This window comes from Macrobrachium nipponense, chromosome 28, assembly GCF_015104395.2.
Source record: "Macrobrachium nipponense isolate FS-2020 chromosome 28, ASM1510439v2, whole genome shotgun sequence".
In the NCBI taxonomy this organism is placed as follows: Eukaryota; Metazoa; Arthropoda; class Malacostraca; order Decapoda; family Palaemonidae; genus Macrobrachium; species Macrobrachium nipponense.
The window spans coordinates 68,285,854-68,298,910 of record NC_087217.1 but is presented as its reverse complement, the minus strand read 5'-3'; the positions used below and the strand labels follow the sequence as shown (position 1 = coordinate 68,298,910).

Sequence of the window (13,057 nt, the reverse complement as noted above, 5' to 3'; positions counted from 1 at the left end):
TGTTTCTCTGGTACTCTTTCATAGGCCGACACGAGCTGAGCCCAGAAAAGGGATTTTGACGAAGGAAAAATCTATTTCTGGGTGATTGGCTCGTGTCGCCCTATGAAACCCACCCTATGTTGTTTTTCCCCCCCATGCAGGACAAGATGTTTTTAGATTAAGGATGTCCGCTAGGGGCGCTGCTGTCCGTGGCGTCCTCTAGTAGTAGTAGTAACGGCTGCATCGCCCGTTGGTATCAGCTCTCTCTTAAGGGTATTCTGATTGGAAGTTCTAATTGGTGAATGTCTCGTGGTAGTGATTCCCACTCGCCCCTATTACCATACCGACACTTCTTTTTTAAGAGGTGATGCGAGTCAGTTTACTGACATTTTCTTGAAATTTTGTTTTTCTCTGGTAATTTAGATTAATTTTACCTAGAAAGAATGTTATTAAGGATCCTTTCATAGGGCGACACGAGCCAATCACCCAGAAATAGATTTTTCCTTCGTCAAAATCCCTTTTTTGAAGATTTCAACATGAAATTTAGTAAAAATATATTTTAATTTTTTGTGAAAATCTTCAAACTTTGAAAATTGTAGTTTTAGTATTCACCAAAATGTTGGTGAAAGTTTAATTTGATATATTCAATTGCCCTTTCTCTGCCACCTGCAAAGATACTGAAAGAAAATAAAGCTGCAGTAGATATTTGCAAACACATTTGTTATTTCCTCCTGATGCCATTCTTGAACATAATATTACATATTTAAAGCCACATTTTTGAATTGTCATAAGGCTTGCCCAAAGGATTTGTTTAGCAAGGAAAGGTGAAACTTAGACCAAGGAAAAGAAGTTACAGTTGAGTGGGAAGACCCTACATGGAACAGCTGGAAAGAAAAAAGGACGACAAAAGAGCAGCTGTGGCCGATGGGGCAATACAGAGAACCTCGAGCACCATCTACATGCCATGCAAAGTACAGAATAAGTGGTACTCCACCACAGGGAGGTGTACTCATATTTAATATGTGATTTACACAGAGGCTGTATCATACTTATATGTAAACATGACAATAGCAAAAGTAACAATATATCACTGAAAGCTAAACCCATAATTTTCTCCAATGCCTATGTCCTTGGAACGCTTGTTGAATTCTGAGTAGTATCTGCAATATATATGACTTTGCAAAAGACACAACTTGATACAGAGATTCATTAAAATATCAATCCAAATTCTATATAGGGATAGTAGAGAATTATCCCTAACCTAAATGGATCACCAGAGATTCAGTAATATTCCTTTAACTTAAAACTGTCAAATGTGATACATCAAATTAAGACTAAGCAGGCACTGCTGGTTAAATACAAGCAGTTCCTGGCTTAAAAATGGGAGTTCCATTCCTGGCCAAGGGCCAATAACTTAAAATCATCGTTAACCAGAACATCACAATAATTATAGTAAGAAATGGCATTTACAACGATGTAAGCATCAATTGGCACCGATAAGCCACTTACCAGCACCAAAAATTGCTTACCAACGCTGATAAACTGCCTACTGATGACAATAAACCACCTAGTGATGCTAATAAACTGCTTACAGGCACCAAAAATCTGGTTAACAAAGCTAGCAAAGCATCGTAAAACCGAAATGCCATTAATGGATGCCACCGATAAGCGGGAACTGCCTGTACAACAATTTCATTCTATGGACCAACAGAATGCAACTTTCAACATGAAAAATTATATCCTGTAAAAATATATATACGTTTATATATAAGGCAGTCCCCGGGTTACGACGGGTTTGGCTTATGACGTACCGAGGTTAAGGCGGTTTTCAATTATATTCAGAAATTATTTCCAGGGTTACGACGCATGTTCCAGGGTTACGACGCCTACAATGCTGATCTGGCAGAAAAAATATGACACCAAAAATGCAAAATAATCAATATTTGAAGGTCTTTATATGAAAAATACAATAATAATGCAGTTTACATAGTTTTGAATGCACCCAAAGCATTAAAAGTAAGGTTTTCTTAGGATTTTTGATGATGTTCCAGCTTACAACGATTTTCGGGTTACGACACGTCTCAAGACGGAACCCCCGTCGTAACCCGGGGACTGCCTGTATTAATATTTAAAAGCTATCATGCAAATAAAATTTGAGATTAAAGACTTAATTTTCAAATGTAACTCATTTCCTGAAAAAAAAATGACCAAAGGACATCATGAAAATAACACACAGACCATGGGATTCATGTTTCCATAACCATACATGTAACCCACATAAGAAACCTCCACTGACAACGTAAGTTAAAATCCAACATAATACAATACGTATCTAACAAGAAATAAAAAATGAATGCTCCATAAAAGATAAATCTAGTCAAACTTTCCAAAATTAATACAGATCTAGTAACTCATCTATCATTTCCTTCTTAAGTGCAATTACTAACTACACCAGGCAACTGCCCATTGAATACTGTAACCATATAGTACACCTGGGTAGAGCAATACTATTAATATGATGTTTGGGAGGCTTATTAGTTCACATATTTTTTTTACTGGGACCCTGAAAATTAATTAGCATAAATTCCCATCCAATCTGTTGATGCAGAAAAGTCAATATTTTTCTCTCAAATTCTATATATATGTACTATGCAACTACTGAAGTTCATTAAAGGTCTCTAATAAAGGGATTTTGACGTAGGAAAAATCTATTTCTGGGCGAGGAAGCTGTGTCGCCCAGTGAAATAGGTTCCTTCAGCACTATTTCTAAGGTAAGATATTGCTAAAATACCAGAGAACTGCTAAATTGGACCTGCCAGAATATTCCAGCTTGCTCACCTTCATTTGAAAGGTGTCGGTATAGATCTGGGGCGAGTGAAACTCACTACCACTGCACCCACTCCAATTAGCCTCTCCTACATCAAAACCCCCAAGAAAAGGTTACTAACACAAAAACAAACTGTGCAGTTGACCTACATTTCCCTAAATTATTTTCTTTGATACCTAGAGCACTTAACTGTTTCAATACAAAGAGCGTCTCCCTCCAGACTGGTATCTGTGTTCGTATTAGTAATGTATACAATGAGAAAAGAGAATCAATATTGATAATCAGCCCTTGCTAACACTATATATACTGTTCAATTCTGCCACTCATTTGGCATGTCAACATACAATTCTTCAATATCTCACCCCTGCACAGGAGAATACTTTTCAGGATACACAACCACTTCATTCTGTACTATGTTTGGACAAGAATATATTCTATTAACACTACTAAGATCACCAATACTATTATTATTAATAATTATATTATTATCATTATTATTATTTTTATTATTATTATTATTATTTTATTATTATTATTAAGCGGTTAAACCAGACCACTGAATTAACCAACAATATAAGCACCAATATCATACTGCAATTAAGAAAAAACCATAGTATATCTGTAGGTAAATATAAATCTGAGTATAACACAAGAAAAGAAAATAATTCACATGTCAAAATACTAACGAATAGTGAGAACATAAGTATCCAAAGCATGACATTGAGATGAGAATGATATACAAGGGCAATGACAACATAAAGCATAAGACAAAATTGGGGCAAAGGTTTGCTTATCTTGTTTCAGACCCATGCATAACTAAGCTACCAAGAGTTACTAGTATATGATTTATTATCAAACCAAACAATTGCCTATGCTAAACACTAATAAGTAATGGATTTGTGTGGCATTATGCCTGAATAAGTGAACACAATTAGCCTACATGGTTTACAATGAAAGTCCATGGTGGTGAAGCTAACATGTTTGTAATATGAGGTTAAGTTAAAATGTAGCTTTATAAATTCAATATAAGGACAAAAAAGAAACATGACAAAGCCTCTGCAGTACAACAACACTAGTTTTGAGCTTTCAATGACACAGCTGAGGCCATTACTTTGAGATAAACCTGAATCCTTTTCATTTCTGAATAAATAACATAAATATGCAATAACATGGATCCCTTAAAATATTCATAACCTACAAAGATACATCTCCATTACTTTGATCCTAAAAACAACCAAAGAAAAAATAGTTATAATAAAAATTAAACTATATAAACTTAAAGTTACAATTAAGCAGACAATGAAGAATTAAATACATTAAATCACTCTTCCTCTTCTTCACTTGAACTGCTTGAAGATGAGCCATGATGAAATCCATGGCCTATACCTTTGGTCATCATGTAACCTCCGGCACCAAGAGCTCCAAGGCCAGCTATAGGTGCTGCATATTTCATGGCTTTACTCTACAAAAATGAAATTTGGGTGGTATGAAACAGATAGTAATCACTAATAACATTTTATACATTACTTTTATAATTAGTATTACGTATTAATATTTTTAGACATTTAAGGGGACTGGCTGGTACCCTTATATATGGGGGTATAGGGCAAAAAATGCAGTCATGAAAAAAATTCATGAGCTTCGTATGGCAATGGAGAATGCATATACAAAACATTTTGTCAAAATTCCTCTTCCTTTTGTAGTTACAGGGTAATTACTAAATGTAACTCAATAAGCTAAAAACATGGATCCGTACAAGAAAATGCAATATTTCTTCCGTTATTGTAAATTTTGATAATTATTGTCAGAAATTGTGAGCAATGGCATCTGTACAGATTCCATGAATCACAGGAGGGAAGTTTCTCAGCTTACCACCCTCCTGTGCGAGGAAAAACATGACGCTGGCTACACATTCGAGTTTCACCTCTAACATTCGCTTGCTTTTATGTATGTTTATCTTTGTTTCAGCAAGAATTTCATCATGCCAAAGAGGAAAAGACAAGCAAAACATCTCGCTGACATAGACAAGAAAATTTGCTCATTAATATGAGTACAGAATATAATATTTGCGATATTAGCGTAGTTGGTGAGGAGAGAGAGGGAGGGGTGCGTAGTACAGAATGGCCCCCCTTCTTGCCTGACATCGTGCAGTGTCCCAGGCTACATCTTTGAGTACAGGGATCTTAATTTATGATAAATAACATAGTTTTGGTTTATTAATACCCAAAAAGGAATATGAAATTCATAATAATCATGATTTATTAACATTGTCTTTGTAAAATGAGAGTACACGTTCGAGTTTCACCTCTGACATTCTCTTGCTTTTATGTCTTGTTTACCTTTGTTTTGGCAAGAATTTAATCATGCCAAAGAGGAAAAGACAAGGAAAACATCTCGCTAACATACTGAAGAAGAAAATTTCCTCTAATAAGCCAAGTTAGTGAAGGAGAGAGAGAGAGAGTTGCGTAGGAAGGAGTCTTGCCTGACGCAGTGCCCCATGCTAGGATCTATGAGCAAAGGGATCTTCATTTATGATTAAATTATAATAAATAACATAGTTTTGATTTATTAATACCGAAAAAGAAATATGAAGTTCATAATAATCATTATTTATTTACACTGTCTTTGTAAAAATACAAAGAAAAACTTTGAACGCCAGTATCTCAAAACTATAATTATTGACCTTCAAATTCTAACTTTTCACTTAGTTTTAAAGCTATAGCATTGAAATTTGGTATACAACTTAGAAAGACATTATAGAATAATGAAATGAAGCCCTTTTTTCCATTTTTTTGTTTTTTTTTACTGAAATTTGTTTCCTGATTTATAGGGTATATCTTTTTACCACAATGAAAACATTCATATATAGCAAAAAATGACTTTTAGAAAAAAAAAAAAAAAAAAACTCTTCACTTGATTGGAGGTCTACATCAGGTCTATATTATGGTAGTAATCCCAGGTCTTAATATTAATTATCAAGAGAGGAGACAGAATTTGAAAAATGGTTATTTTCGGGATGAATCGCCCTGGCGTCACAAAACTGAAGGTCAGAGGCGAAAATCATATGCAGTTTGGAGATGTCCCTAGTCACCTTATTAAGTGGTATGAATGTCAAAGTTCTGCCCTTAAAAAATGGCATTTTTCAAGGACAGGACTTTGATATTCATACCACTTGATAAGGTGACTTGGGACATCTCCAAACAGCATATGATTTTCGCCTCTGACCTTCGGTTTTGTGACGCCAGGGCGATTTATCCCGAAAATAACCATTTTTCAAATTCTATCTCCTCCCTTGATATTTAATATTAAGACCAGGGATTACTACCATATATAGATCTGACGTAGACCTCCAATCCAATGAAGTTTTTTTTTTCTAAAAGTAATTTTTTTGTTAGATATGAAAGTTTCATTATGGTAAAAAATAAACCCTATAAATAAGGGAGAAAAAAAAAAAAAAAAAAAAAAAAAAAAAAAAAAAAAAAAATGAACAAAAAATTGGAGAAAAGGGCTTGATTTGATTGTTCTATAATGTCTTTCTGAGTTATATACCAAATTTCAGTGCTATAGCTTTAAAACTAAGTGAGAAGATAGATTTTGAAGGTCAGTAAGTATAGTTTTGAGATACGGGCGTTCAAAGTTTTCCTTTGTATTTTTATAAAGACAGTGATAATAATTACTGATTATTATGAATGCATATTTCTGTTTTGGGTATTAATAAACCAAAACTATGTTATTTCTCATAATTTAGTCATAAATGATGATCCCTTTGCTGGGGCACTGCGTCAGGCAAGATGGGGCACTCCTTCCTATGCAACTCTCCCTCTCTCTCCCTCACTAACTCGACTTATTTCAGCTAATTTTCTTCTTCTGTATGTTAGCGGATGTTTTCATTGTATTTTCCTCTTTTGGCATAATGAAATTCATGCCGAAACAAAGATAAACAAACATAAAAGCAAGAGAATGTCAGAGGTGAAACTCGAACGTGTACTCTCTTTTTACAAAGACAATGTTTAATAAATCATGATTATTATGAATTTCACATTCCTTTTGGGTATTAATAAACCAAAAATATGTTATTCATCATAAATGAAGATCCCTTTGCTCAACGACCATAGCATGGGGTACTGCACGATGTGTGCGTCAGGCAAGACGGGGGGGCGTTCGTAACTACGCACCCCTCCCTCTCTCTCTTCACTAACTATGCTAATATCGCGTATATTATAATATTCTGTAATCATATTGGAGCTAATTTTCTTCGTCTGTATGTTTTGCAAGTTTTTTCCTCATTGGCATGATGAAATTCTTGCCGAAATAAAGATAACCATGCGTAAAAGCAAGCGAATGTCAGAGGTGAAACTCGAACGTGTATGTACACTACATGAGGTTTCTCCTCTCACTGGAAGCCGTAAACTGACTAAGTTCCCCCTTGCCGCCTTATGGAATCTCTACAGATGCCATTGCTCACAATTTTTTTGACAATAATTATAAAAATTTACGATAACAGAAGAAATATTGCATTTTCTTGTACGGATCAATGTTTTTGGCTTATTGAGTTACGTTTACTAATTACCCTGTAACTACGAAAGTAAGAGGAATTTTGACGAAATATTTCGTTTACATATTCTCCATTGCCAAACAAAGCTCCATGAATTTTTTCATGATTGCATTTTTCGCCCTATACCCCCATATATAAGGGTACTGCTGGCCCCCTTGACCAAACACCTGAGTGGAAATTCTTAGCCTGAATCCTGAACTTGAGATTTATTTAGCTGCTCTACTTACTATTTAACCAGGCATTGTTGCCTTTTGCCTGCTCATCCAGGACTACTCTTAATTTGATGACCACTCTCGAAATGCAAAGAAGGTTGAGGTTGAAAGGCATGACTAATCACCTTCAAAATCTGAGCAGCTGATATGGGCCAGCAAAATGAAAGACCTAAATTAGACTTGGTTTTATGTTCTGGACCCAATCCAAATGGAATGATAGTCAAGCAATCTAGAGTAGCAATTTATAACCACTATTGTTCCTTCCCCAGTAGGGCCCTTTTGGAGGGCAGGAGCTCACTCTGAACAACTTTACTTGAAAAGTAAAATCACTTTCTAAATAATAATGAACAGGCAAAGGTAATAAATATGGATATGGAAAAACTCCCACAAAGCAACAAATTGACAATAACTACTCTGGCAACTCATGAACATGAGACACGAAAATAGTTTACAACTGTTCCAATGCTTGCAAAAAACATACAGTGGAAGCTCAGTTTATGTACACAATCCGTTCCAGATCCCCAAAAATATTAACAAAAAATACATGTTATACGGATCAAACACAGTTTTACATACTGAAAACAAAAAATATCAATGAAATGAATATAAATGAATAATGAACATATAACGTCGCTCTCACCTTTATGGAAGAGGAATCCCCCTCCAGAAGGACTTCAGGTATCAAGAACCTATCTGGGGTTACTTTCCCACTTTGTTTTTTACTGGCACTAGGACCAGCTTGAGGCACTGGACCCCTGTAGCACAAAGCTGTTCAGAGACATTTGTTTCTGGAATTTCTTTAAAATTTCCCTAAAGTTAAACATGGCTTGTCATGAAACAAGGAGTACATCTTTGTTGGGATGATAGTTCTCCACAAAATTTTTTAAATCACTCCACTTTGCAAACATGTTTTTATCACTAAAATAGGCACATTATGCATGTCCATTCACTTTCTGAATTTTTCAAACCAGCCTCTGCTGGCCTTAAATTCACTGACAGCAGATCTTGTTGTAGGCATTTTCTCACTGAGATCGGCATGCAACATCCTCCAACACTTTGCTACAAGTTCTTTCTTAAATTCTATAGTGTTTCTCGCCTTTTTTACAGAAAGGCTGGCACTTGGGTCTTTCTTTAGCCCCATGATGGATTATTAAGCAGTTGCACTTGAATAAAAAAGCTCAAAAAGCACAAAAACAATGAATACAAAAGCAGAATGGGTCACAAGAGAACAAGGGATGTTTTGTTTGGGCACTCCATATGGGGCCCAATCACACGGTGGGCCCTGGACGGAGCATTTCCGTGTACAAAAATCAAGGAAGCGTACGATAACTAAGACAAAAATTTCATCAGAAAAAGTCTATGGAAACTGAAGTTTGACTGTACCTGGAACCAATACCTGATTAAGATTCCTTTTTCTCATTTTTGAGAATGATTTCCTCCACATTTCTAAGAAACATGTTACTAAGTTAAGGTGAGTTTTAGACCACAGAAAAAAGAAAAATGAATGGTTGACTGAAGCAACCACTAAACCCAGTCCACTATTTTTCAAAACGTCAAAGAAATCCATGAAACATATGTAAATTGCAAGTGGTGACATGCTTAACAACATCCAAGGAGTAGTAATTTTACATTTTTGAGAAGCATTTACAGACAAGATATACATTACTGGAGTAACTGAGGTTAAAAGATTTCTACACTCATAAACTTGAAATACAGCAGATCACAAGCAAATACATTACAATACAGCAATTACAATTCTCCAGTGTCAAATGTTTTCACATCAGTGTTCCCTTTATGGGTTGAGAAATACAAAGAGTTCCAGACACTCTCCTCTGCCATGCACTCCTACATGAAGCAGATCATCTATAGTATCTCCTGTTTCCAAGACTTCCTTGGCCACTCAGTCCCTATGACCTGCCCCAAGCAACTGACCTGTTTGGTCAATACATTCCAATAGACTGGGATGTATCAGGTTGCCTCATGTACCTGCCTTGCCAATCTGCATGTCGTCACTCTTCAACAGGACCAAGTGTCTGACCAATCAATGCAGAAATGCTTGCGCACAGCACCAATCTTGAGAACACTGATGTACAGGTAAGATTCCTCAAGTCCACACACCTGAGACAAATGAGCCTCTTGTGTGCTTCCCACCCATCCTTTGATGCACCTCCTGTACCAATTTCAACACAACTTCAACATGGAAGTTCATGTTAGCTTATCACCAAGCAAGCTCCCCCCACACTTACCCATCTATTGGAAGAGGCAGTGTTGGAGGACTGATGCAGTTCACTTTAACAAGTGTTTCTTCATAGATGACAGGTGAAAAAGGATTACCAAAGCAGGAATAATTTTCCTGCCAGGGACTGCACTGATACCTCAAATGAGTATGTTGATCAGTGTGTCCATGAGACAACCTCTCCCATTGATCAACATCCAGAAGTCACCTTATTCCCAATGCAATGGCTTCTCAGAGAATGCCAAGATCAGTCAATCATAAAGGCCTTATTACATACAGATTCCAAAGAAATGGGCTCAACCAGCATCACATTAGCATGAAAACTTGTTTGGCAGTCAACGAAGCCGAGATTGAACTGCCAGCTCAGCCTACTCAGCACTGCCTGTAACTATGTCAACAAATTGAAAGATTTTGAAGAAAATAGGATTGGTCTGTGAGAACGGAGAGGGCTTCTTCTTGAAAAGTAGTCTGTACTTGTCCCAAGGACACAGACAACCCTGGGCTTTAGCCCATGTTGCTACCACATTACCCAACAGTGTGGCAGATATCATCCTGCTTGTGGCAGGAAAAGTGAGACAGGAGAATTACAGACATCTTCCCTTCTTCCCACTGCTTCCTTTGCTGGGGTCAGAAGCCTGGTGAGAAGGCTATGTAGAAGGATCAGGAAGACTTCTTAACCTTTCATGAGGAGATGGAAGGCACAGCCACCCAAGTAACCTCAGAGGAAACTGCCTTTGGATAACAAACTCCTGAACATCAGTTCTCCTTGTCTCCACTACCAGCACCTCGACCTTACTCTTCAGAAAGAAGATGGAGAAGCTCAGATACTATCAGCTCCTAAGTGTGAGACCATTCTCAGTTATAAATTATTTGGAAAAAAGGCACTTAGAGAGAGAAACAGAGCACACTTGCCGCCTTCTTCTCTTCTGAAGAGACCATGAAAAAAAAAGTGGGGTATCATGTTGAGCAACAAGTCTAAACATGATAACACCAAGAACCAAGTCATGGCAACTGACTTCATGGTTTTTGCTACAGAAGAGGAAAAGAAATCTCCCTTACACTAGGCCATTCCAAATCCCCGTTGTTCATCAGGCCACAGACTACTGGGTCCAGCTGAGGAGGCCACATCTCAGTATCCTCCAGGACACAGTGTTGCTACTGCCATGACTGTAGCAGTGGAAGAAGTTTGGCAAAGAAAATGGAGGAAAAATCATTCTCCAATTTGGGGATCAGAGAATCTGCCTCCTCTTAGAACACCTTACACAAGCAGGGACAGGACAACCAAGAGGATGGTGCAAAATCCAAGGCAAACCTCAAGGCATGCTTGATGTAGGACATTAAGTGTTAATTCAAGTAGCACTGGTCACTTCCCCAAAACCACTGCACTATATGAAATCATGAAAATACCTCTCAAGCCCATCCTGCAGGGTTCTAACGGGCAAGGGATAGTCAGGTCTGACAGAATCCAAGGTAGCACAAGTTGGATCCTCTACTAAAGGATAGAGACAAAGTAGCCCAAACATGCCCCTGTTCAGATAATGACAAGTGTCTAGAACTCATACCAAACACCAATTCATGGTCTGGTAGCATTAAAGGTGATCGCACAGAATCATCCTCACTGTTCTTGTGTCCTGAAATTTATACTGAATCAGAAAGGCTGGCCCTCCTACTAATGAAGATAGGAAGGAATGCATACAGCTTGTCACATGTGGAATAATACTGAGCAGTGCACAGGCTAGATTGATACCCAGTCATGCATGCTCCAACATGGACCTATACAACAGATGCAGGGGGAATAACTGAAGCAGGAAATAGAAGAACCAATATCACACCAGAAACAGCACCCGCCAAGGAGATAGTGTCATCATCGACCTGTCTGCATATCCTCCAAACTGAGCAACAGGAAAATGGGCAGAACCCATACGAATAGAAGTGCAGTGGGTCAAATTCTTGCACTGGACAAGGAACCAAGAGACACACTTGGCACCATTCAATGACTGCATACACTAGAACTTTGGAAAAAAAAGCCAGTCTCAACTATTCAAACCCAGAAATACTTAAGCTTTAATTGCCAAGATGAAGGTTCCCATTGTCATGGTAATCGCTTCATAGGGACGAACGACAAGTTAAAAGAAATGAAAATGCATTTTCTTCGAGTAGGTCTGCAGCAGGAGGCATTCGCGCACATGTTGGAGGTGCCTGTTCTCATGATTGTTCTAGAATCGCCAGGCATGTTGTGGAACGCAACACGCGCCATCACATTGTCAGAAAACGCAGCGAATGATGATGTAACTATTCGCCTAGATCCTTCTGAAATGTTCCAGTCGGCTCGGGAGTCTGTGACGTTCACTGGTAGGCCCCGCCCCCAGATCGCCATATATATATATATACGACTGACGAAGTATCAGAGGTCAGATCATCAGTGACAGACCAGCAGAGAGCAGAGATCACCAGTGAGAGATCATCAGAAAGAGACAAGAGAAAAAGGAACAGACGAAGGATAAGAGAAGAAGGCGCACGAGAGTTTGGTCGGAATCGGGTCAATTCGTCCAGTTAGAGAGAACGACAGAGATTTTCCGACGTTGAGCAAGCCTTCAAAGAAGAAACATCTTACAAGTTGGTTTTGAGGAGTAACCTGCTCTTTGAGTATCAAGAATAGACATTATTTTCTGCAGTACGGAGTCAAGAAGATGTCCAAAGTTCTACAGCTCTCCTTTGAGAAGCCATCGCTTCGAGCATTGATTTTCGACAGCTGCAAAACTGGCAAGCAAGTATTTTCATTACCTCACAGTTTCCTCAGTTCACGAATTGTAAAATTTTACTTTTGTTATGTAAATAGGAGAAACCATTCTGCATTTATTTATCTTTGTTAGTAAGCTCGTAAATAAAACCTTTGTTCTGTTTGTGTTTCTTTCTATATTTGTATCCCCAGTTTCAACTGTTGGTGCTGAATCTTTTTCTTTATAATACAGTAGTACCTCAGGATACGAAATTAATCCGTTCCGAGGCAGCCTTCGTAACCTGATTTTTTTGTATCTTGAACCACATTTTACATGTAAATTGCCTAATTCATTCCAAGCCCTACAAAAACACCCCAGTAAATTATATTTCCAGACTTACAACACATGTTCTAGGGTTACGACGCCGATCCGACGGAAGAAATATGACTCCAATTAGGCAAAATACTGTACATACTTGAGTAATATTCAACTGTATGTAATGTTGAACCCCATTTTTACTGCATATAT

General features: G+C 37.6%; 1 protein-coding gene across 1 annotated transcript in view; it reads right to left on the bottom strand.

Annotated features, from left to right (window-relative positions):
* Positions 1 to 2,329: 2,329 nt before the first annotated feature.
* Positions 2,330 to 13,057, bottom strand: part of LOC135201854 (galectin-4-like) — a 218,109-nt gene continuing 207,381 nt past the window's right edge. Inside the window, 1 exon segment of the mRNA XM_064231146.1 lies at positions 2,330 to 4,268. Coding sequence (XP_064087216.1) covers positions 4,128 to 4,268 — 141 coding nt within the window. The 3' untranslated portion in view covers positions 2,330 to 4,127.